This window comes from Calidris pugnax, unplaced genomic scaffold (assembly GCF_001431845.1).
Source record: "Calidris pugnax isolate Ruff unplaced genomic scaffold, ASM143184v1 scaffold44, whole genome shotgun sequence".
NCBI classification, from domain to species: Eukaryota; Metazoa; Chordata; class Aves; order Charadriiformes; family Scolopacidae; genus Calidris; species Calidris pugnax.
The window spans coordinates 7561544-7586771 of record NW_015094506.1 but is presented as its reverse complement, the minus strand read 5'-3'; the positions used below and the strand labels follow the sequence as shown (position 1 = coordinate 7586771).

Here is a 25228-nt window from a genome sequence, read left to right as displayed (position 1 = left end):
GGAAACATGATCTGTGCTCTTTTTTCCTAGCTCCACGTGCTGACTTTCACTGTGAACCTGTTACTGAAGGGCCTTGCTACCAGGCTCAGTGCTGGTGATTTGGACCCCTGCTTAGATATCCTGATTGAGGTAAGAACTATTCATGATTGAAGGAAAGAGCATCATGAAGTGCTTGGGGCAGGTTCTGGGAGGAGGAGGCTTTGTTTAGATTGTCTTGGTCTTGGTGGCAAACAGAACTGGTTGTGTGGGTACTGCAAAAGAAGGGGACTGTTTTCTGCTGAGGCATCATCAGATCCTTTGTAGAGTAGCAAAGTATCTCTGAGGCTGTATCCTGAGCCCTGCGTCCTGAGAGGGAATGGGTTCCAGTTTAAGATATCTAACTATGTTTCCCTGCATTCTAAATGGCTGAGCAAGTCAGCAGACATCTGGTCAATAAAGTCCACAGAGCCCAGGAGCTGAGCTGGCTGCCCAGATGGATTGTATTTGGATGTCTTGGTCTGACTGCAGTCCCTCTCCTTGTATCACGGTACCACAGAGGGATGCGAGAGCAGCGTCCTCGTCTGATATGCTCAAACTGGGGTGGTTTATGTTGACAAAGGAAAGGTAGACATGATTGTGGGGAACCTGGAGAATCTTTTGGTTTTTTTTCTGGAGGGGGGAAAAGTAGTGTTGTTCTGCTGCTACTGGAGGAATCTGGCTCCGCTTTTCTGCTCCTCTCATTCACTTCTCTTGCCTGATTTCCAAAGATTTTCAACCAAGAGTTGTTTGGGAATGTAGCTGAAGAGAAGGAGGTGAAGGGAATTGTCTCCAAGGTCATGGAAGCACGCAAGAACAAGAGTTTCGATTCCTATGAAATTCTTGGAAAGTTCATAGGAAAGGGCCAGGTGACGAAACTTATTCTGCCATTGAAAGAGGTAAGAAAAGTCAGCCAGAGTCTTTCCTAACTATGAGCACTCTCAATTCTGTATGCTCTGTAGGCCCCCCTCCTGGGGGCTACAGTGAAATTACTTATATAATCCTGCTTTGACATCCCATTTTTCTTTTGGAAAGCCATATGTACCCAGCTCATAAAATGAGATTTTACTATTCATGTCCGGGACAGGGAATGGCATTCTAGGAAGTTTTCAACCCCTGTTAGACAGAAAACGTCCCACTGTGAGTTCTCCGTGCCCTCTCCCCTGCCAATTCCTCTTTCTTCTAGAGCTCCGAAGTCCTGCAAGGCTGCTCTGCACGTGAAGGAAACGTCACCAAAATGTGTTTGGGCTTTGTCAATGTGCAATAATTACCTTTTCAGAGATGCACTTTTCTGAGTGCAAGTTCACACAGAAATGGAGCCCTGGTTAGCTCAGGAGCTCTGAAGTGTCCTGGTGTGTTGACAGGCTAATGGGTTGCAGTCTGAGAAGAGGCTGGACAGAAAAGGAGGGATGTTGGGGCAGAGTTGAGGCAATGGAATGCTGTTCACATAGAGAACTGGGGACTTAAGGCAGCAGGTGATGACAGAGGAATTGCTCTGGCTTTTCCCATAATTTCTGAATACAGATGGCAAGTCACTGCCCTCATGAATGCCCTCATGACTCTCATGGTTGTGTCTTTGCAGGTTCTGGAGACTACCACAAGCTTGAAGATAGTCCGGAAGGTGCATGAAGCACTGCGTCACATTATGGCAGGGCTGATCTTCAATTCAGACATGAATGCAGAATCCCTCCTCCTCCTCAGTCACGGTCTCATCAGTGAAAACTTGCCCCTGCTCACTGAGAAGGCCAAGTGAGTTCTGGGATGTTATCGGGATGGTCTGTTATCGGTTGGGAGGTTTTCTTGCAGAAATGGCAGTTCTCAAATCATAGAATCATAGAATGGTTAGGGTTGGAAGGGACCTCAAAGATCATCTAGTTCCAACCCCCCTGCCATGGGCAGGGACACCTCCCACTAGAGCAGGTTGCTCAAGGCCACATCCAGCCTGGCCTTAAACACTTCCAGGGATGGGGCATCCGATTCATCAAATGTATGAGGCTTTCCTTGCTTTCATTTACCTTTTGTTTTCAATGTGAGTGAATTATTTGGGCAGTCAGAGGGTAAGGAGAAAGCTTGGCAATGGGAGTGATCACTTCGGAACTCATGGGAGTCTGCTCTTGCAAGTGCTCAGGGCCTTCAGTAAGGCTTTTTCACCATCTGGTAAGCTGATATATGCATTTGGGTGTTTGAGTGAAGGAACAAGGGGCAGTATTTAGGAGGAAGCTGCAAACTGGCGTGTAAGAGGTTTTTGGGGTCCAGGGTATTTTCATGGGGTCAGAAACAAGAGAAACTGTGGGCTGTCACTTTATCACTTCAGTGCTTGTGCAGAAGTCAGAGAGAACCATCAGATTTCCTCTCCATCTGGTGGTGTCACTGCTCAGAGCAGATGTTGTGCATTTCCTACATTATGTAGGCTGGCTTGCTCTAGAGTCTGACAGCTCTTTGCCAGCTTCTCGGGGCAGTTTTTATCAGCCATCAGAAACTGAAATACCAGTAAATGATGCACAGTGAACAGTGGTGGGAGGTGTATTTCCTTGAAGGAACCACCAAACTTCTGTCCACTGAGAATAAACAAGTGGTGATGTTATGCAAATCAGCGTGTATTTGTTACCTTTGTAATAGTGACATTGTTCTTCAAAGAGTCCTGTTTGTCATCCTGATCTCAAGTTCATTTTATTTCATTGCACTCTGGCTGTGACCTGCTTTTGCTTCCTGTGTGGGTAGCAGCTCAGCACAGTCCAGCTCTCGTCACTCCCAACGGCAAGCTGGTTGTGGAGAGGGTTGAAATCTGAATATTCTCCTTTGCTGTACATTGCTTTTCAGAAAAAAAGTTGCCCCTCCTCCAGATCCTCGGCTGCAACCGGAGAGCTGCCTGCTGCTCCAGCCCACCCCCACCAGAGGAGGGCAGAAAGCACGTGTCAGCAGCAGGACTAACACCTATATCTTGGTTGATTCAGGGCTTCGGGTAAGGATCTACTCAGATACAAAGCTTTGCAATCAAAATTTCTAAGAGTATCCAAAGGAGGGTATTCCGAATACATTGTGTTAACAGCCCAGCCAGTAGCCTTAACTTTATTTTGCATGTGGTAACTCCAGTGGTGCCTCTTCGAGAGCTATAGAAAGAGCTTAGCCTGTGTCAGATGTTTGAATGGGCTATAATATAAATTCTGCCATAACCTGAAACAAGGTGGGATCTTATTTGAGTCCCAGCCTGACTTTGAGATGAATGTCCTGTGTTTTCTACACCAGCTGCTGCACATGAGCCTGAAGAGGTCCAAAGTAAATTCTTCTGAGGAGCATGCTTTGGAAATGTTAGACCCTTTTGTTCAGCTGCTTATAGACTGCCTGAAATCCATGGATGTCAAGGTACAGTTCTGAGCTAGAGTCTGTCTGGTCGGTCTGTTCTACTAAGAAGGGTCCTTCCCACAAATGTCATCTTGTAGTTGATGTGCAAGAGAAGCAAAAGCCATCCAGAATCAAACCTGATTTCATAGGTGTGCAGAGTGAGTTGTTTGAGGATATGATGTCCCAAGGGGGAGGAAGGATTGTGGCTGATGGAGGACTGAAAGCTCTGCCCCTAGTGCTGCAGGTTCAAGTGTGGACAAGCTCTCCTGGAGCATGTTCATACAAGGACTTTGTAGGCTCATGAGGTCCTGTGGCTGCTGGGAGTGGTGTTGTCATTAGAGGTGGATCAAAAGAAAGCAGTTATGTTTTTATTCCCAGTGCCATAGACGGCCTCCTTTTTGGGCAGCTTTGGGTGTGAGTGAGCCTAGGAGCCTTAATCCTTGAGTTTGCTGGGAATGAAAGGCAGGCCTCATATGCTATCAGGTACCTGACGCACGGCTTTCAGGTGACCTGGGGTTTTGGCAGAGCAACTTCTATGCCTTGAAGGCACCTCTGTTGCCAAAAGAGTTCTTGCCGTCTGCTGAATCAGCACTGTATGAATGTCTTTACCTGGTAAAATCAAAGTTAGAGAATTAGGGAGTGGCAGATAATGCTTTTAGAACTGAAAAACCCTTTGTATTAAATATGAATGGTTTGAAAGCTGTTGATTTTGTTAGTTAATTCCTTTTTACCACAGTTCCAGGTAGCTTGAGCTTGTCTTTAACAGAGTGAAAAAAGTACTCTTGAATGAAAAGAGTCAATGAAAAGTGTCATTGAACCCACATGCTGTCATTTCTTTCTTACAGGTGATAACTGGTGCTCTGCAGTCCTTGGTATGGATTTTAAAGTTCCCCTTGCCTTCTGTCAGTACGAATCTGGAGCCGCTGATCAAGCAGCTTTTCCTCTTGCTGAAAGAATTTGCCAAGACAGGAATAGCCAAAGGCCAGAATTTCCACCTGGTTGTGAGCTGTTTCAAAGTAAGTCAGACCCAGCTCTGCCCTTTTCTGCTTTAGGATTAACTCTGTGGAATGAGACTCTTCCAATGGCAGATCCCTCCCTGGAGAGGCAGTCTGGAGATCACAAGGCAGTGAGGGAAATGCAGCCTTGCTGATTCTTCCCCGAGGGAAACCTTAGAGAAAGTTACTCCCCAAAAATGCACAGCTTGGATCTGAAGGAGTGTTTTTATTGAAGTATATTTGCCTTCTTTCTTCCTTATAGTAGTATCTTATTACCACTCTGTCTTTGGAGAGGCATCAGTTCTGTACTTGAATAGCTTGCTTTTAACATGATTAATTGCAGTAAACCCTTGCAACTGAAGCAAGGCAAGAGAGACAACCAATAGTAGTGACAACTACTCCTTCAGTGTGCAGTGTCTTCCTGTAGATGTCTTCTAAATGCTTTGCTGAATTAATTACAGCTTCATAGTCATAAGGGAAAATTAGAGTAATTCATGCTGAATGCCAGTGCCAGAAAAATTTTTTTCTCTTCCTGGCTGTGTCCCTGCATCGTGGATCATGTCTGTGAGCATCCCCACTGATTTTGAGGACTAGTCTGAATTTGTGCATTTGCTTGCGTTCAGTTTTTGTCTCAGAATTGCCAGCTGAAAGCCAAATGTGGCGAGAGTAGTGTTTGCTGCGTGTTTCGGAGAGCAACAGTTTGTCTTTTCAAACCTAAGTGGTAGAAACAGGCTTTGGCGTGGCCTTATGTTTTGGGGCACGGCATGTGTTTTGACAATGTGCAATTTGATTTTGTAGTGTGTGACCATACTGGTGAAGAACGCAAAGAGTCAGATAACAAGCAAACAGCTCCAAGTGTTGCTTGGCTTTGCTGAAGAGGACATTTATGATTCATCGCGCCAAGCCACTGCCTTTGGCCTTCTCAAGGTATGTCTGTGCAGTAGGTGTGTGGGGTGTGTGAGCCACTGGGATGGCAGTGATTCTGCCTCGTGGTGAAAGGCCCCACGATCACACTTCAGGAGCACCCCCAGAGTGCTGTTAAGGTGCTCTCTTGCAGGGGCGGGGAGCAGCAAAGCTTTCCTGTTTGACTTGTAGTCACTATTTTAAATTGTTTGGGAGGCTGTTTTGTACACATGCATATGAGGGTGTATTTGGGTCTGAGAAAGTTTTTGCTAAAGAATCGACAGCCCTAATCATTAGACCAGGTATTCTATGTCCTCCAAAAGAAACAGATATGGATTAGTAAGCCACCTTTTTTCTCTCTCTTTTTTCTCTCTCCTTTGCCTCTCCTTTCCCTCTCCTCTCTGTTGTTCTAGCTATGTTTGAAGATGCGAAAAAGTCAGTGTTAATCTAATTACCTGAGACCGGTGTATTCCCAGGTACTGCATCTCACACTGTCAAGCAAAATGATGTGACTCCAGCTGTGCTTTCACTTTTTAGGCTATTCTATCCAGGAAGCTGATTGTGCCTGAAATTGATGATGTGCTGCAGAAGGTTGCCCAGCTGGCCATCACAGGTCAGAGTGAGCCCGTGCGAGTCCAGTGCAGGCAGGTCAGTAGAATGGAATGTTTCTCATCTTGCTTTACTTACAGCAGTCTAACAGGCTGGGGGGCTTATTGTGGCCATCTCAGCTCTCACAGACAGAGAATCATAGAATGGTTGGAGTTGGAAGGGACCTTTAACAGCATTGAGTTCCAACCCCCCTGCCACAGGCAGGGACACCTCCCACTAGACCAGGTTGCTCAAAGCCCCATCCAGTCTGGTCTTAGCCCTGCTGAACCCCTAACCCAGTTTCCTCTTCCTAACCCAGTTCCCCCTTTACTAATCCTTGTTTCTCTTGTTCCCTGACTGGCTTTAGTTCTTGTGACTGACACATAGCAGAATGGCAGACTGCTTGCCATGGCATACCTTTGGAGAGCTGCTCAGCAGCTGTGACACAGCCCATCCTTTGGAGGCTTTTAGCCCATGTAACTAAGAGTCCCACCCTTTTCTGAATCCCAGCAGAAGAGAACTTGCCACAAATCCATGATTCCTTCCCACTGCTTCTTCTTCCTTTCCAAGCTAAAAGCAACCAAAAGATGGAATTTGTTGCTTCGTATCAGGCATTTGGATACAGGAGCAGCAGGAGATGTGCGTTTTCCATAGTTACAGGGTGAATTTTGAAGGATGCAGAATCTCTGTTAAGAGAAGCCTGCCTGATTCAGAGCAATACTCTAAAGACTGATCAATACTCTAAAGACTGACAACCAAAGTTGTCAAATGCCTGCAGATCCTGTTCCAGGCATGGAGCTTGAGAGCCGTTATTGGCCCCTCGTGTAACAGGAATTTTCACAGGAGAAAGGGAAGATACTCATAAAGTTGCTGCTCCATCCATTTTCTTCATAACCTTTTTACAGCTTATGAAGCTTTCCTGAATGTTTCTTGTAATTTCTCTGTGTTGTTTTTTTTTCCTTCTTTCTTTCCAGATTTACTTAAAATATCTTCTGGACTATCCCCTTGGCGACAAGCTGAAACCCAATTTGGATTTCATGCTGGCACAACTGGAGTGAGTTTATATTCCCAACATCTCTCTCGGAACACTACCTTGTTGCTTAAACGTGACTTCAGTGGCCGCCTAAAGGGCTGTCTGTGAGGAGGGGAGGATGTGGCTGAAGTTTTGATTTTCCTACCTCTAAAACACTTCCCTTTTTCAGAGATGGGCTATTTGATGAAACAAGCCCTATTTCTCTTTCCTATTTCACAGCTGGATTTGGTTTTTATCTCTTTATAGGCAAAGGTTCTGTTGTTTTTGCAGTGGTTAAGCAGCTCCACTGGTTTTGAACGAGGTGAACTGGAAAATCCAGAAGAAATAAGGGAAGGGGCATTTATATGACTATTGTCCCAGAGCAATGGTCTCACCTGCAGTTGCAGGCACAGTTGAGATCAACTGCACAAATTCAGCAGGAGCAGCATGCCTGAAATCTCTTTCTGAGCATGACCCAACCCTTGCTCAAGGTGACAGTAGTTTATCGTGTTCCCCAGCATCACAGCACAAATGCAGCTGTGCTGATTTAAGTTAGCTGGAGCCCTTTTTCATCTGTTTGTCTTTCTGTGCCCATTCTCTGGGAGATGGAGCTGATGGGCCTGTTGCTTAAGTATCAGACCAGGTCTGGTAGCTGTTGTAGAAAGATCCCTATCTCTGTGTGTTTCTTGCATTGGTCATTCTTGTAAATTTAGCAACTTTATAGAGTATTAACCCAGCCCTAACCATTAATCATTTCCTCGCAGGTATGAGTATGAAACTGGAAGGGAATCTGCGCTGGAGATGATTGCGTACCTCCTTGACATGTTCCCAAAGGTAACAAGCACCCCTTGGTGTTCCAAGCATCAAGCAGTTACTGCAGCTTGCAGTAACAGCATTTTCAGAGCGCTTTATTTGGGGAGCACTTGGTAGTTCCTGTTATCTCTTATCATGAGCAGAACATTCACTTATCTCCAAAGAACCTGGCTTTGCTCCAAAAGAGAAATGACATGCTGGGAAGTCTGCAGTGCTTCTTTATCTAATGTGCTCAGTCTGCAAGTGAAATAAAGCTCTGTCAGCTGGAGTTTGGCTAAACTTGATGGTAATTTATGCCAGGAAGAAACACAATCAGTTTGGAAAATGGGGTATGAATAGAAAATGAACTCATTGTGGGTTTTTTTTAACATTCATGAGGGTTGTTGTTGACTGAACTGGTTTGTGAGGTACCATAGCTATTTTGTTGGTCTGACTGGAGAGGGAGGGCTTCTCAGTGGGGTGGATCAAAATGAAAGCTGAAAAATAAGCGTGCATCTGTGCAGGACAGCACACACAGAATGCTAAGCTGCCTCAAAGCTCTGCAGCTGGAGCTTGACTGAGCAGTCAGGAGACTGAGAGAAGCACAATCAAGCAAGATTTTGGGAGGAGGGAAGAGAAATTCTGCACAGTAGGCTGTGCTACACCACTGCCTGATTAGGTTTACTATCTCAGCTTTGCTCCCAGCAGCTCTGTAAACTAGCAAAGAGCTGCTCTCTCTGAAGGAAGGGCCTTTGGGCTGATTGCTGCAGTGCTGAGGCACTTGTGCCTGTTTCAGTGAGAGCTGGTCATGAAGATGCTTTTGAAGGTTTGATGCTCATGTTGCTGTCCCAGGGACACTTTAGTGAGTCAGAGCAGGGTTGGGGCTCCTGTATACTCCCTGCATGCTCCAACAGCTGGATCATCCCATCCTTTCGGACCCCGCTCGGAGCTGACATTGTTCTTATTTGCAGTGTAACAGATACCCCTCTTTTTCCCCTTTGAATGCCAGAAGCTCCTCGGTGATGTGCGGTTGACTAATGGTTGCTTCTTTCTAGGATCTCCTCCACAAATACTGCGGGCTGTTTTTCCTTTCTCTCTGTATGATGATGATAAATGATGACTCTGCCAAATGCAAAAAGATGGCGGCCTTGACGTGTAAATCTCTGCTCAGTAAGATAAGCAGCGAGAAACAAGACCTGATGTTTTCACTGGTCATGGACTGGTTTCACAGCAAGAAGGTATTCTTTGGTCTTTTCACCTGCCATGTCTGAACTCTGGGGGCTGATAAGGGAAATAAGAGAATGCTGATACCAGGTGGATTGGTGGGTGTAGTTGTACCTGACTTAGTAGTTTTAGGAAAGGAGTATGGGCAAGAGTCAGCTTAAAGGCTCTTTAAAGCTGCGCTCAGTGCCGAAGAGCAAGAAATGGCATAGCTTCATAAAGCTGCACAAATGTAGGGAACTGCTAGCACTGTAAGTCAGCCTACAGACTTCCCAGCTGCACTGCAACCAACTTACAGGCCTCCCATTTTGATCTGGGTGCCTGGGTGTTTACCTACTCTGAAACTGGATTTAGGTTCAGTCCCTCTGCACTAGCGGAGTAAGTGTTCTTCAACACTTCATCCTTTTCATATCTATTATGTTCAGTTCTGCTTTATAGCTGTGAGCTGCCTGTTAAAGCTGTGAAGAATCCAAGAGTGCAAAGTGGGCCACCCAGAGCTTTACAGCTGGGAACCGGGCTGGAAAAGGCCTTTCACCATTCAGTTTTAGGGTGTGCGTTTCCAGGGACAACTTGTGCTGCCAGGCACCTTTGTGCCTAGCTGGCAGCATCTCCTTCTCAATAGGACTCTGAAAACCAGCTTCTCTTAAGATGCCGTTGCTACAGGCAGAAGTAGAAGTTGCTGCCAGCTGCTGCATGTGGGAGCTACAGGATTTGGTCCTCAAGAGGTAACAAGGGGTGTTACTCTTTCTGTTGGCAGAGCTCTCACAGGAGATTGGCCGCCCAGGCATGCGGCTTGTTTGTTGAAGTGGAGGGAGTGATGTTTGAACGGCGGCTTGAAGCTGTCCTCACCTTGATTGAAAAAGAGATCAACCCAGTTAAATTTGAAGACGTAAGTAATTTTTCCATGTGTGAAGTTTGGGGAAGGGGAGAATTAAGGAAATGGAAAAAGAGAAGAAGTGTGGGAGAGATTTAACTGTTGGACCTACCTTTTGGGACTGAGGAAAGACAGGAAGCACACACATTTGTTCTGAAGGAGACCTCACTGACCTAGAACTGTATTTTTTTGTTTGTAAGGCCAAATTTGGTATCATTTGTCACAATACAAGGGGCAAAGGAACTTTGCAAAGCCACCTGGCCTGAGCCTTTAGCCATGCTGTGTACCAGCAGATATATTGCTCCTTGCCCAGGCCTTTATCAAGATCTCTGCAGGTGGAAAGGGTTCTTGAGACAGCCCTGGAAACTCAGGCTTTTGGTTTTTACCTGTGTGACTTGGTGGGTTGGCAGCATGCAGCAGTATGTATGTCAAGGTAGCTTTCCCTGCTTCTGGTCTTTCCTGCGGTGGCAGGAGAGGAGGGACATCCGCTTTTTTTGTTTAAAGTGGAGTTATAAAAGCCACCATGAGAAGGAATGGCAGGGTGCACAGGTAGCACTGGGATGGGTTAGAATCTGTTTAGTTGGAAGACAACCTGACGACCACACTGAAAACATCCATTTAACTGGGAAACACGTCTGCTTGTTGCAGAGATTTGTGTAAATGTGGAGGAGTCAGGAGAGCATCACTTGGGACCGTCTGCTTTGTTCAGTGTTACCTACAGCTTTAACTTTCAAAGGAGTTCCATTAACTCAGAATAGCGAGGCTGCCTCAGATTCTGATTGGCGTGTGATAATCCCAAAGGGATCTCAGTCACTGTGCCTGGGGAGCAGTCACGTGTGTTACTAATGTGTGAGGGGAACATGCTGAACAAGAGAGGGGAGCCTCAGGGTTTGTAAATTGGCAAGAGATGAAAATAAAATACCTGCCGTGAGGAGAAATTCAGTGTAATCACCCCCTGTGCTGCCACATGTAGGTGAAGCACTGACTAGTTATATCAAGGCAGGTGGTGGTTGCAGGGGGGCGAGGACCTGAAGGCAATTTAGTAAAACATGGTGCACACAGTGTTGTCATAACAACGTGGGGCTTCCCAGGTGACACAGGCAAATCTGAGCTCAGCTTGGCTCTAATAACGAGAATCAAATGTGCACAAATAGGTTTATTGACATAAACGATATACACTTGCTTGCATTTTAAAACCCAAGAGTTTTTTCCAGTAACATCTGTATAAAAAACCCGGAATGCTTGTAGTAATAATCTCTCCTGTGGAGGATAAGTCTCCAGAAGAAATGCTTTAGTGGAGCTGCTTCTCTTCTGTTTATTTTGGGAAATGGGTACAAGTCAGTCTTCTCTTTCTTTGGAGGCTTGATCCAAAATTTATCTAGTGGGGTAAATAAGCACTGTCTTCAGGTTCTCATATGCATCTTTTTTGACTCGCTGATTTTATTAGATAACCGAAGAGGAGGAGGAGAAGGCTGCAGATAGGCTGCTATTCAGCTTTCTTGTGCTGGTAACAAAGCTAATCACAGAGTGCAACTTGATTCAGTTAACCAAGAATGGTGATGTTGTGAGCAATATCTGGGGTAAGTATCAAGAATTGTTGCAGCTGAGTTACAAAGGTAATTCTTTGTGTGCCATGTGGTTTGTCGCACCCTAGTATCATAGAGTCACAGAACGGTGACTTTATGGGGAAGTTATAGTTGGAAGGGACCTTCAAAATCATCTAGTTCCAACCCCCTGCCATGGGCAGGGACACCTCCCACCAGACCAGGTTGCTCACAGCCCCATCCAGCCTGGCCTTGAACACCTCCAAGGATGGGGCATCCACAGCTTCCCTGGGCAACCTGTTCTAGTGTCTCACCACCCTCACAGTAAAGAATTTCTTCCTAATATCTGATCTAAATCTTCCCTCTTTCAGTTTAAAACCCTAACCCCTCATCCTATCACTACACTCCCTGATAAAGAGTCCTTCCCTGTCTTTCTTGTAGGTTACTTTTAGCTACTGGAAGGTTGCTAGTATAAACAACTGAACTTTGTTGTACAAGCTTTTCAGGCTACAAACTACACCACAGTTACTGGGCAGTGAAAGAGAAGATGTTAATGGAAAAGGTTACGTGGTTGATGAAAACAACACACCCTCTGTCTCAATTGCTGGGAAGTATTTTCTAATATCCCAAGAGCAAAAAGCTGCAAACTATTACATGTTTGACCATAATTATATCCTCTTGGATGAAAATCTCCCGTTCTCCTGAGAAGATGAGATTTTCTTGATGAGATCATACATTCCAGCCATCAAGCGATGACACATGGTAATAGTGCTGTAAATACTGTGTGTCTGCCAGGATGTTAAGGCTGGGAGGTTATTTGATTCCAGCAATTTCCCTATGAGTGAGATTGTACAATGTTGGGCTGGCTTATTGGCATTTTGTTGCTTTGGTTTTAATTGCTTCATTTGCTGCCATTGGAAGGCCTGGATCTGGCTGGTTAATGTCTTTGAAGAGTTCAGCCTGCCCAGGTGCCTTTGGTGAGATAACCCTTGTAAATTCTGGATTGCTCGGTGATGTGCAGCTTGGGCAGAGGCGAGGCAAGAGGGCAACTCCATCTCTTCTCTGAAGCCTCCTCAGCCTCCATCCAGGGGTTCGATCTGACCCTCTGCAGCAGGGCCTGCTCACCCGACTCACAGCAGCTGGTCCCAGATATCATGGGCAGATGAGCTGTGGCACTGAGTCCCTGAGGAACCATAGTTGCTGCAGAAACACAGAACAAGTGTCTTTTTTTTGCCATGCCCAATTTTCCTGCCCAGTTGTCATCACTTTCCAGCAATTGGCCCCGTCTTTGGATGTTTGGAAGTTCTGTGGATGCATTTGAGAATGCCTGGACACCATGGGGACATTCGGCTACTTGTAGCTTTTTGCCACTCTCTGCTTTGGCTGGATAGAGTTGCTAGGAAGCCTTTGATTATGTTCTGAGCAGATAGATGAGGACAGTTAATTTCCTTCACCTTTTTATTGTGGTAATTCTTGGAGGGACCTGGTTCTTTTTCGGCTCCCACTGGACCAGATCCTGTGCTGAAAGAGGTTTTCTTTCCCCCAGGTCATATCCAGTCTCACCTGTGGTACCCTCACAGCTGGGTCTGGCTGACAGCTACTGAGATCTTTGGCTTGTTGTTTGCATCTTACAAGCCAGAAGAGCTTGTCAACAAGTGGAGGGAAAGAAAGGCAGGAAAGAGGAAAAAAATGTTAGAGCTGTCGGCTTCCACAGTGTTCTTGACTGCTCAGCTGGACAAAAAGGTAATGCTGTCTGTACTACTCCTTCCCCCTGCCCGTGTCCATTCCCTGGCTGGGACATAAAAACAGTGTTACAGTTTGGCATGCGCATTTCTCTCTCAGTTTCTTGTCTGCTGCCTAATCCTGATCCTTAAAGCATTTGAGCAGGTGTCTCTGCTGCCAGGAGGGGGCTTCTCTGGGGTTTTATTCTTAGCAGCGCAAAGATTCCCCTCTAGGCTGCAAGATGCAGGCAGAAGTTGTGCTGAGCCAATCCTTTGGCCTCCCCTCAGAACCGCCTTTGGTGACTGCAAAACACTGCTTTTGGGTTTTGCTACTGGCTCCCTTTCATGGAGTAATTTAATTTTCCTTTTTCCTCTCCCCAGATGAAGGAACTCGTGTTTGCATTCTGCCATCAGCTGCAGTCCAAGTTCCTGGACATGTCTCTGGGAGAACAGGTAAGAGCAGGAGCGGGTTGGGGGCTGCAGGAGGGCACAGAGCAGGCCCTGGGCCGTGAGGGAGTGTTATGCCATAGTTGGGACAGCAGCACTGCTGGCTGGTGGTGGCCTGGGCCAGCTGCTCTGTGCTGAGGGCATCTGAGCAGGTGCATATCTCAGAGGGGCCCAGAGAAATCCCCCTTTGTGGTGTCAGGGCTGGAAGGGCTTGAGGGGTGGCAAGGACAGAAGGGGAGGCACCATGTGGGGCAAGACTGGGATCTCTTCTGTCGGGGAGAGTCTGGCTCCGCAGCCCAGACTGGAGCAGGCTGAACAGCCAGATCCTGGGGCGGGCATCCAGCTATCCTGAGCTAGTTCCCTGCAGCTGTGCTGGAGCCCTGGCTGTTTGCTTGGGAGCATTTAGTCCAGCTTTATGCTGTTGCTTGAAGGCCTGACTCCCCTGTGAACCTGGTCAGAGATTTCTTTGTGGAGAGCCAGGGGCTGCTAGAGGTGGGGAAGACAAAAAGAGCAGCCCTGCCTTAGAGGGTGCTGAAGCCTAAACAGCGTGGTGGCTCACAGGGAAAGATTCTCCCAAGCTACAGGATACTGAACTGGGCCTTCCTTTCAGGGCCATCATGCAGGGGATGAACCTGTTAGAGCCTCCTGGGTTGGCCAGTTCCTCTTTCAGATCTAGCCCTGGGCACGGCTGGTGGAACCCACAGTGACTGACTACTCCTTTTTATGCTCCAGGTTATAAAGAATTTGCTTTTTGTGGCAAAAGTTGTTTACTTGCTAGTCCCTGCCTCAGAAGAAGGTAAAAAGGCTGAAGGAGAACTGGAGTGTGAGGTGGAAGAGCAGGAGGCCTCAGAAGATGAAGAGAAAGAGGTTGCTGCTCAAGAAGAGGAAGAAAAAGAGGACACAGAAGAGAAAGGCCAGCCAGCCACATTGCTGTGGTTAATGAAGAAGCTCTCCCTCATGGCAAAACGAGAAGCAGCATATTCCCCAAAGGTCCCTTTAAAGGTAAGAACAGCGTTAGACCAACTGCTTTTGATGTGGTAGGCACTTGCACAGGAGAGTGTTGCTCTGGCTTGTTGCTTCCAGGTGACCAGTTTCATAGAATCATAGAATTGCCCAGGCCGGAAGGCACCTCCAAAGGTCATCTAGTCCGACCTCCCCACAGTCAGCAGGGACACCCCCAACTAGACCAGGTTGCGCGGGGCCTGGGTGAGCCTCACCTTGAATATCTCCAGGGAAGGGGCCTCAACCACCTCCCTGGGCAACCTGTTCCAGTGCTCCACCACCCTCACAGTAAAGAACTGGTTCCTAATCTCCAATCTAAATCTGCTCCCCTCCAGCTTAAAGCCGTTTCCCCTCGTCCTGTCACTACAGGCCTTTGTAAACAGGCTCTCCCCAGCCTTCCTGTAGGCCCCCATCAGGGACTGGAAGGCTGCTATTAGGTCTCCCTGGAGCCTCCTCTTCTCCAGGCTGAACAACCCCAGCTTCATCAGCCTGTCCTCGTAGCAGGGTTTAGAGGGTGCTGGGAGCTGGTGCTGAAGCAGGGATTAGTAGGTGCCAAAGAAACAACAAGCATTTCAGTTTGGCTCGTGCCAGTCTGCTGCTCCTTGCTGTTGCTTCAAGCCCTCGTGTGGGATGGCGGAGGGGTGGGAAGGCCAAAGGCAGCAAGCTGAAGAGCACAGCCCTGCCTTTGAAAGCCCAAGAGCGCTGGGTTTATGCAGGCAGGAGAATGGCAGTGGGGAGTCACTTGCTAGAAGAAGGGGAGGGTGTGGGAAAGCGTGAGGAAAAGTGCTGTGGTTCCCCATGGTGTGGACTCAGAGAGGTTGAGCTTTCATGTCTTCAGCTGCCTCAGTACGGCACAGCGAGAAGAAGGCTGTTGTTCAGAGTGTTAATGGCTGCCAGCCCGGTGAAGTCACAGCTCAACACGATTACAGATCCCATGGGGTGGTGTCTCATCTAAAAGCTCTACTTGGCTGCAGTGAGACCTTGTAACAGCAGCGAATTTCTGACTGGGGTGTCTGAAATGGGGCCTTGGATGCTGAAGAGTGATGCACAGCGCTCTGGTGCAGCCAGGCAGGTCCCTCACAACCTTCCTCACTTTGTGTCTCTTTTCAGAGAAGCTGCATCTTTAAGTTCCTGGGAGCAATCTCAGTGGACCTGGGGAAAGACAAGATCAAGCCATATCTTCCGACGATCCTCACCCCGCTCTACAGGGAGCTGAACAGCACCTACGCAGAGCAAGGTAAGGGACTTCCCTCACAAAGACCCTCAAAGAGGAGGGTGTGTCAGAGATCTGCCATGGCACAAATCGCCACCTGTCACTCCTCTCTGTTGAGGCAGAGATGTTGTAATCAGTGAATTTCACCAACTTGCAGTCGAACCAGGAGAGGAAGCTGAAACGAAAATCTCTATGTTGACAAAGGAAAAAGAGTGGACTAAAATTAGGCAGGTTCCTGTGTGGAAACATGGAAAGCTTGAGCGTGTGATGTAGTGGAAAAAGGGTAGTAATGAAGGGTGGTGGACTCACGGTGGCAGGACTGGTGGGAGTCCTTGCTGAGGAGAGGAAGAGAGTGGGTGTTAAGGAAGCCAGAACAAGGCTGTTGCTAAGTGCCATGTTTTTGGATTGCCTTGTTAGATCTGCTGAAAAGCTTGGGGGCATGAAGATCCCATGCCCTGTGGTTAATAGCGTGTTCCAGTTTTAATGTAAAACAAGGTGTGTTTTAGGGTGTGTTTTATGGCAGCTTGTTTTAACTGTAGAGCAAGGGACTGCACAAGTTGGAGTCTCCACTTTGGTGGTTGCTTGATGTTTGCCCTAAATTCTCCCTTCTAAAATAGAGAAAATACTTTTAGTGTGTGCCATGTGTGCGTGGTGTCTGAAAGAAAGTAAGGTTTTCAGGCAGGGGAGGAGCTGCAGGCAGTGAGGGGCGGGCAGGCCTCCCCACACCTAGGGGGCTGCGCACAGAACTTCTTCTCCCTTCCTCCTGAAGGAGGCCAGGTTGTGCTGTCCTGCCAGGCACTACCTGAGCAGCACCACTTGTTCCTCCTTTAAGATCCATGTTTGTTTAAAAGATCTTAAGAAGTCGTGCCTGTTGGGGGGAAGACAAAACAGCTTCCCGTTTAACAGGAGAGACTCCAGGCTTAAGACTTAAGAAAGACACTGGCGTTAAGAGAATTGATGGAAATGTGTTAAGTCAACCAAAAACAGACAACAAACCAGAAAAGAGTTCCATTACCCTAAATCTGTGGTTTGTATATGCCATGAAAATTCAGTGAGCGGCACTGGGTCCCCACATCCTGGAGAGGTTACAAAGGAAAGGAAGTAACTTGGAGGAGGGCAGTAAGTGTGTCCTAGGTAAGGAACAGCTGCCTTGGCTACCTTCTTTTTCTTTACCTAAGCAAGTAAAAGCCTTGGAAAAGATAGGGTAGAGATTGACAGTATTGGGAGTGGATAGAGATCAATTTTCTGCTTTCTCTGCCAGCACAAGAACCAGCGGCCTTCAAATGATGTTTCGGAGCTGCAGAGCTGTTTTTTCATGTGATAGGGGGTGTAGACCCAGGGAATGTCACTGAAGGAGGCTGTGGAGGCAAGCAGCTTACACAAGCTTCTCTGGAGGCTGTACAAGCACTTGGAAGAGGGGTCTGTTGGAAGACTGAGGGAAACATTTACCCTGCTTTCCCTTAGCATCTCTTTGTAGCCTTTTTTCCCTCCCCAGTAGCTTTTCTTTCAGTGATTGTAGTTAATATATTGTAACTAACCAGTGTTCCTAACCATTAAGCCAGTCTTTATTGTGTGTACTGGACAGAGGAGATGCTGACTGACAAGGTGGAATCATCTCTATTTCCAACAAAGCCTCTTTCAGAAGAGCCCTGGTGGCTATATACAGGAAACCACTTTTAATAACCATTATCTTTATGAAAAAAACCCTTTTGTTTCTCAGGAGCATTATTTGGTTTTGTTTGCCTGTGTGAAGTGGCACTTGCGGTCTTCTGGGAAGGCTGGTGAAGAACCAGCAGGTTTCACAAGCACCGTTGCTCTGGTCTCTACAGTCTGTTGGGCAAGATGAATTGGTTCAGTTGTCCCTTAGTAAAGAAAGGGCTTATTGGGCTTGTTGCTTTCATTCCATGTGCTGAAAAGATTAAGCAAATTAATTTTGTTTGTTTTATTAGATCCAACACTGAAGAACCTTTCCCAAGAAATCATAGAACTGCTCAAGAAGCTGGTTGGACTGGAGGCTTTTTCACTTGCCTTTTCTTCTGTGCAGAAACAGGCCAATCAGAAAAGAGCCATGAGGAAAAAGCAAAGGGCTTTGCAGGTAAGATTCTGCTTTCTCTTCTCTGGGAAAAAGAAACGGGGTTTCTAAAGGCTTGAGACCTGACCGGGAAGGTGAGTTTGAGGAGAAACTTCTTCCCAAATTGGGACAGTTTTCATTGTTTCATTTCTGAACCTTTACAAGAAGCTGTTGAAGATCAGCCCCTTGGGCAAGTTCTTGGGCAGCAGGATGCTGTGCTTTCCTGCTGACCCGAAGAGCTGTGGTAAACTGGGCAGAGCAGCCAGAATTCCCTTGGTTTTGAGGAGCTGAGAGAGCCCCTGCGTTGTCTCACCAGCCACCGCTTGCTTAGGAACTACCTGATGTCCACAGGGGCAGTTGTTAATTGTAACTAAACAAACAAATGTATTTTTTTTCACTAGACTGTAGCAAACCCCGACATTGCTGCACGGAGGAAGCTGAAGAGACACAAGAATAAAGCAGAAACCAGAAAGAGAAAAATAGAATTCCTGCGCCCTGCCTACAAGGCCAAGAGAGCTCGAAGTCATTCACTGAAAGAGTTAGCAATGGTGGAATGAAAAGGCTTTTCCTTCCCAGAGGATTAATTTATAAAAAGTAATTTCAAGCTAAAGAACTAAAAAGTATTTACATATTATAATTGTATTTATTAGTACTTTTTCATGCCCTGTTTTTCATCTAGGATCTTAAAGAAAAGCTTTTGAATTTTTTTCCAAACCTGTATATTTTACCAGAGCATGTACAGTTGAATGGACAACCACCGTGATTTTTTATATTAAATTTTACTTCATTTTTAAAAGATGGCTTATGTGATGACTGTGAACATCCTAACTCCTGGAGGGAAAACAATCTGCCTCCCACCTTTGATTTGTCTTTTGGTTTCTGCAGCAACACTGAGCAACTGAACTGCCATTTCTGGCTAAGGTGAGAGTGTAGGAATGACAGCTCATGAAGGTGGAAGTTAAATTCAAGTCCCTCAGCCTCTCCTCGTAAGAGAGATGTTCTAGTCCCCTGATCATCTTTGTAGCCCTTTACTGTACCCTCTCCAGCAGTTCCCTGTCCTTCTTGAACTGAGGAGCCCAGAACTGGACACAGTAAACACATCAGCTTAAGGAAACCTCTTTGAATGTTCAGCTGGGTGGCTGTTAGAACTGGCAGCAGCTGGACTTGTTTCTGTAAGGAAGCAACACGCCTGTGGGTACAGCTGACAGTTCCAGATTTTATTAGTGTTTTAATTACACGAATATAGTAGCCACTTAAAATCACCAAAGGAGGATAGGGCACCAAAAAAACCTTTGCCAGCCAGTAAGACTTTCATACAAATTAACATAAGTACATCCTTTAAACAGAGAGAAAGAAATGGAATATTGCAATGTACACAGACATTCACTTGGTTCAGTTTAACAATTGAAGACAGGCACCCACGTTACAGGGATCGAACTCAAATCCCTCCCTATTTACACGTATTTGTGGCCTGGAAATACTTGACTGCAGAAAGAGGGATGTTGGATAAAGCTGAAACGTCTCTGCAGTGGTCCCTCTGTATCACTGCCTGCTCTTCAGGGCCTCCACCAACCTAGGAAAAAGGTTAAGTCCATTTACTGAAATGGTATTTCAATTCTGCTGAGACACTTTGAGGACAAACCTGCTCCTCCTTCTAACGTGGACCACTTGTCTGTTGCATCAGACAGGCTTTCCACAGATCCAGTCTTCAAAAACAAAACAGTAAAAGCTCTTTCTCTAATGAGGCTCCCACAATTAGACTGTTACTCACCATTCCATTGCTTCATCGAGCCCGGTGCCCTTAGTTGCAGAGGTTTTGAATATCTGCCACTTTCGGTCCTTCAAAGCGGGTAAGCCAAGCGCGTTTGCCATTTCTGTGGGAGTCATGGCCTGCTCCATGTCCTGCTTATTCGCAAACACCACCAAAATGGCCTTCTTCAACTCTTCTTCCTAAAAAAAAAAAAAAAAACAAACCACAAAAGGGAGTGGTGCAAGTTGTTGCAGAGACTTTCACTGAATTTATTTAAGCAGAGAAAACCCATAGAAGGAAAAGCAACTTCAGCAACCCTCATGATTGTCAGTTTGCTGATCATAGAATCATAGAATTGTCTGGGTTGGAAGGGACCTTTCAGATCATCTAGTCCAACCATCAACCTAACTGATAAAACCCATCACTAACCCATGTCTCTAAGCACTATGTCAACCCATCTTTTGAATCCCTCCAGGGATGGTGCCTCAACCCCTTCCCTGGGCAGCCCATTCCAAGGCCTAATAACCCTTTCAGTGTAAAAATTTTTCCTAAGTTTGGTCTTTAGAAAATTCTTCAGTGAAAGAACAGTATTTACTTTCAATTCCAGGTGCTCCCAGCATGATACCACACAGGAACAATTTCACACACGGCAGGTGATGCCTTTTACATTATGGAACAAGCTGGTACTACACATTTAAGAAGACATACCAAAAAGCTTGGAGGAATTTTGGAAAAAAAAAAAGAAAAAAAAAGAGGCATTTTGCTCAACTCCTCTTCTTACTTATATTACCCTGTTCTACATATGTTCTTCAGCTTCAAAACACAGTAGGATGCTAATTACTGTTTGTTAATCCTTCAGCTCCTGATTTTGCCACCACTGAAGTACTGAGCAGCCATCCCTGCAGACAAATAAATTGTCATATGACCAAAAGGCTACATGTAACTAACTCCCTGCCCAGCCAACGCTGCACGAAACTAAAACTGAAGTACCCGCAGCCTATTTATTTAGTGCTTTTCAGTCAGAGCACGGGCCTATTGAGAGGGCTAAAGTTGAGCTTCACCTGATTCACTCAAATTTCACATTTGCTCCAAAAAAAAAAAAAAAAAGTTTGAATTTCTCCATTTCTGTTCTGCTGATGGGCTCGTCGTCCTTGTTTTCTTACCTCTAACATAGCAACAAGCTCTGACTTTGAAGTGCCGATTCTGTCTCGATCACAGCTGTCCACTACGTAAATGACTGCGTCTGTGTTCGAGTAGTAACACCGCCAGTACGGCCTGCGGGAGACACACAGCTTCCGGTCACATCATCTGCACTTTTTGCAGTGCTTTTTAGCCAGATAATGACAAGCAGATTACCCAGAGGAAGTAAAAACTGCCTCTGGGGTTAAAGGCCCCAGGAAGGAAGTAGAAGACAGCAAGTAGCTACAAAAAAGGAACGAACAGTACAAATACTCTCACTGGCAACAACAACAAAAAAAACTTAAAGAAAAAAGCAAGCAGCTTGAAAACAGGGAAAGGACAGAAGTGCTGAGGACAGATTTATTTGGGAATCAGCCTGCAGGACATCAGGTCCGTAACTGAGGGATGGGAGCAAAGAATGTTTAAACACACACAAGCTTCTGCCATAGGTAATCATTACAGTCACCAAAGAAGGATAAAGAGGGAAATCTTAAATAACTGTTTCATACAGGCAAATAATTAACAAGGATCAAAACAAATCACCTTTTTCAGAATTATCTTACTGAAACTAAAAAGGGAAGGAACCTGCACCTTACTACCTGGCATTCAAAATGGAATCGCACAGAGATCACACAGGGGTACTGAAGAGATCACTTCAACTGCATATAACGACTCATTAAAAAACTCGTAAATCTCCCCGTAAAAAATCAGCATCTATACCTAAATTCAACTAACTAGCTTTGCACACTTAACATTTCAGTAGCTTTTGGGGTTTACAGCATTCACATTCTTCTTTCTCAGAATGCTACACAATTGCCTACTGCACAAGTAAACTTGTTTTTCAAAGCAAACCAAGTGAAAACATTCACTTGTTTCTTTCCAGCGTTTTAATAACTGCATTGTGTCAGGTGAAAGCGCTCTCCTGACAACAGGCTGTTTTTAAAGCTTAAAAGAACCAATTTTCAGAAGTGTCAGCTATGAGAGTTCCAAGAACTTAGCACTTTTTAGAGAAATGTAATTACATCTTTTGATTTTAAGAGATCCATTACCTTATGCTCGTCTGTCCTCCCAAGTCCCAAACTTGAAATTTCAGATTCTTGTATGTCACTGTCTCAACATTGAAGCCAATAGCTGAAACGAAGTTAAACAATTTCACAGTTGGTGATTTTTCTTTATTTTTCTGAAGAACACTGCAGCACTTAGTTTAAAATTTTCAGGCCTGAAAATTCTCAGTAGCTACATAATGAAGTTCATGCCCTTTGCAAAGTTACCCCAGCAAACATTTATGGCTCAAAAGAAGTTCATGCCCTTTGCAAAGTTACCCCAGTAAACATTTATGGCTCAAAATAATGCGGTAATTTTTTTCTCTGAACACTAAAAGCACATTGTAAACATACTGCAGAGATTTTAACTCTAGAAAATCAGTGAAATTCAGTGAAAATAATGGGGTAATTTAACAGTAAAAGCACACTGTAAACATACTGCAGAGATTTGTAACAAATTCTAAGGTTGTTAAAAATAAACAGAAGCATGCCTGAAATCACCAGAAGAAACAGAGAAAGGGTTAAAGGAGTGGCCTGTTTTGATAACTGAGTGCAATAAAACACTAAGGAACGTGTCCTTCGTCTGTGCACTCATAAGACCAGAGCAGAACCAACTTCTCAGCAGAAAAGTTGACACTGTGGTATCTGAAAGACAGCAATGAGGTCACAGCACATCACATATGTCATTCCTTTTCCTGCTGGCCCGGAGAGACACAACACGGGAGTGAACGATGGATGCAGATTGCCTAAAATTTATGGAGGCTGAAATAAGCAAAACTTGAGGGCAAAAGGATTCACCTCCTTCCAGGAGATCTCCCAGTGAGTTTTGTTACACTTTCTACGTAACGTAATGTTAAACTATTATGATTTCTTCTCTGTGTTAATTAGAAGTGTTTATACAACAAACTGGAGACCCTTGTCAAAAAAAAAAAAGATCAAATAGGTATGATTCACTGACATGGTCCTACGTAAATATTTTTTTTTACAATAATAATGATCGCTAGAATTCATGTTATGGCTATATTTGGAGACAAAATGCTTAGTCAACAGTTACCATTTACTGAACATCTACCTATCAAGAAAAGCCTGCCAAATCAAGGTCACCATCTTAAGGTTAAATACTTCTCACATTCAGCAGGGCAGCATAAAATATTCCTCTATGTGGTACTTCTTAAATACAACAGTGCAAGGTTCCCACAACATAAGGCCCTTTTGTTTATAAAGGAAGTGTGTAACAAGGTCAGCTGACAAAGCTTATGTGTTAGAGTGACAGGTAAATCAGCTGTTTTCACTAAGGGACGGATCACTTACTGGGAATGGTGGTAACAACTTCTCCAACTTGTAACCTGTAGAGAATGGTTGTTTTTCCGGCTCCGTCCAGTCCCAGGATGAGAATCCTCATCTCTCGAGTTCCAAACAAGCTGGAAAAGATGGTGGAGAAAAAGCCCCCTGCAAAAACCAGAACAGAAAGGTGTTTCAGTGTCAGCGAGCAATAATGGAGAACATGGAAAGGGCAGACAGACCGATCTAATTTCTTACTGAGCAGCAACATGTTTCTTTTCTCCAGTGAGCTCTCAGGTTGTCGCCCAGACACCCGTGTGCTCAACCACGTCACATTTGCCTGGGTTTATGCTGCTATTTTCTGGTACCTCAACCAAGCAAAATCACGTTGCAGCAGCATCAAGTTTCCTCATTGTGGTTAGGATCTTTTTTCCCCCCCTTTCACTTGCCAAAATCTAAGCCAAATTCTTTTCGGTTTATATCCGACTCTATCTTTTCAATGCAAGAGACACGCTGAAACCTGAAAGAATTCTTTCTGATGTTTATGGTCTCCTGCAGGACCATTCACTTTTTTCTTAAACTGAAGTATAAATCAGTAAGTACACATTAAATCACAGTCCATTACAAACTATGAAGCTGCACTAAATCAAGTACATTAATACTACAGACAAGTCTAGCAGCTGATTTTAAATGCACTGGGTTTTTTTTCCCCATTTTCCAAAACTGGCTTGTCTTAACATCTCGCTTATTCTTTAAATGCATGTAGAAGTACTTGTAGCCAGGCTAATATCTAATTTATGGCTATTAGATGTTTAAGTGTAGAAACAATACTTATGTTCTAAGCCACTAACAATGACACTTTTCTGATTATTTTTACCACCTAAACCCTGTAAAAGGCAATGAAACAAGCTAGAATCACATTTACGAAGTATATCAGGGAGGAGATAAATTAGAGGAGGAGGATTGCAACCCGAATCTTATGCAAAGAGGTTTTGATAAAAATCATTCCTTATGTTTGCATTTCTAGGCATCTGTGATGCATTTCCAGGGAAAGGAGGGCACAGTGAGCTGCGTGCTTATGCATTAAGAAGGAATTCAAACTGATAACAGGTTGCTTTACTTCTTCTAAGCCCATCCCATCACAGAAGCCCTGCACACTACGGACCTGGAAAACAAAGAGAAGGTGGAAGGGACCATCTGTTGCCACTTTGCATAGTGGTATTTGCATAGGCACTTACTTTGAGACAGGCAAATAACCTTAACAGAACTGAGCTGCAAAAGGTACTTCCACAGAAATGTTTCAAGTGGAGGCCTAAGAGATGAGAACTCTTTCAGTCAGTAACCCAGGCTGCCCAGAGAAGCTGTGGGTGCCCCATCCCTGGAGGTGGTTAAGACTGGGCTGGATGGGGCTTCAAGCAACCTGGTCTGGTGGGAGGTGTCCCTGCCCATGGCAGGGGGTTGGAACTCAATGATCATAAAATCATAGAATGGTCAGAGTTGGAAGGGACCTTAAAGATCACTGAGATCATGATCTTTAAGGTCCCTTCCAACCCACACCATGCTATGACTCTATGAACACTGCTTACTGCCAAACACCTCTCCTTCCCTCGTTTTATATTCTGATATGCTCTTCCCCACACTAAAACAGTGCTCAAATACCACCTGTAACAGGACAGATGTACGTTAATCACTGAACCCCTAGATTCAGGGCTTCTTACTATTCCCTCTATTTACTATTCTACAAAACCTCTTTGCATAATTAATTCCTTATTAGCAACCTATTACGTACCTGCACCACAGCTTCATTTAGGCATGTCTCAGGAGTACAAAAGCCTTACGCTCTCTGACGGAAGGCAGGCTCCCGCCGCGCTGCTCGCACCGTTCGCCACGGCCGAGGCACAAGGAACCGCTGCCCTGAACGGCAGCCGCACCCCCCGGCGGCCACCCCGCCCCGGGCACCGGGCCCGCTCCGCCTGACGAGCCCCGGCTGAAGGCAGGTGGGCACCAACCACCCCCGCGGCCCGGCCCGGCCCGGCCCTCAGCCCCCTCCTCGTTCAACACCGATCCGGTCCCGCCGCCCGCCCCGCGGCTCCCCCCTCAGCCGCCTTCCCCTCACGTCTGCACAGGCCGCCGGGGATGGGGACCCCCTCGCGCCAGGGCCCGCCGCCCCCCTCACGCCAGCCCCGGCCGCCGCCCGCTCCTCACCCATGTCGAGCCGCTACGCCGCGCCGCGGG

General features: G+C 45.8%; 2 protein-coding genes across 2 annotated transcripts in view; one reads left to right on the top strand and one right to left on the bottom strand.

Moving 5' to 3' along the window:
• UTP20 (UTP20 small subunit processome component) overlaps positions 1–18536 on the top strand; it is a 65179-nt gene extending 46643 nt beyond the window's left edge. The window contains exons 44-62 of the mRNA XM_014963631.1: positions 31–129; positions 747–914; positions 1598–1764; positions 2836–2977; positions 3262–3378; positions 4203–4373; positions 5151–5279; positions 5793–5903; positions 6818–6897; positions 7620–7689; positions 8703–8885; positions 9626–9757; positions 11190–11322; positions 12833–13029; positions 13389–13460; positions 14187–14456; positions 15567–15693; positions 17619–17764; positions 18142–18536. Of these exons, the coding sequence (XP_014819117.1) occupies positions 31–129; positions 747–914; positions 1598–1764; positions 2836–2977; positions 3262–3378; positions 4203–4373; positions 5151–5279; positions 5793–5903; positions 6818–6897; positions 7620–7689; positions 8703–8885; positions 9626–9757; positions 11190–11322; positions 12833–13029; positions 13389–13460; positions 14187–14456; positions 15567–15693; positions 17619–17764; positions 18142–18297 (2670 nt within the window). The 3' untranslated portion in view covers positions 18298–18536. The remainder of the gene's footprint in view (positions 1–30; positions 130–746; positions 915–1597; positions 1765–2835; positions 2978–3261; positions 3379–4202; positions 4374–5150; positions 5280–5792; positions 5904–6817; positions 6898–7619; positions 7690–8702; positions 8886–9625; positions 9758–11189; positions 11323–12832; positions 13030–13388; positions 13461–14186; positions 14457–15566; positions 15694–17618; positions 17765–18141) is intronic.
• Positions 18537–18936: 400 nt separating this feature from the next.
• Positions 18937–25228, bottom strand: ARL1 (ADP ribosylation factor like GTPase 1). Its single transcript, XM_014963635.1, has 6 exons — positions 25199–25228; positions 23024–23161; positions 21719–21800; positions 20654–20765; positions 19512–19690; positions 18937–19313 (listed from the first exon to the last, which is right to left on the bottom strand). The coding sequence occupies exons 1-6, from the start codon at positions 25200–25202 to the stop codon at positions 19283–19285; spliced, it is 546 nt and encodes a 181-aa protein (XP_014819121.1). The 5' UTR covers positions 25203–25228; the 3' UTR covers positions 18937–19282.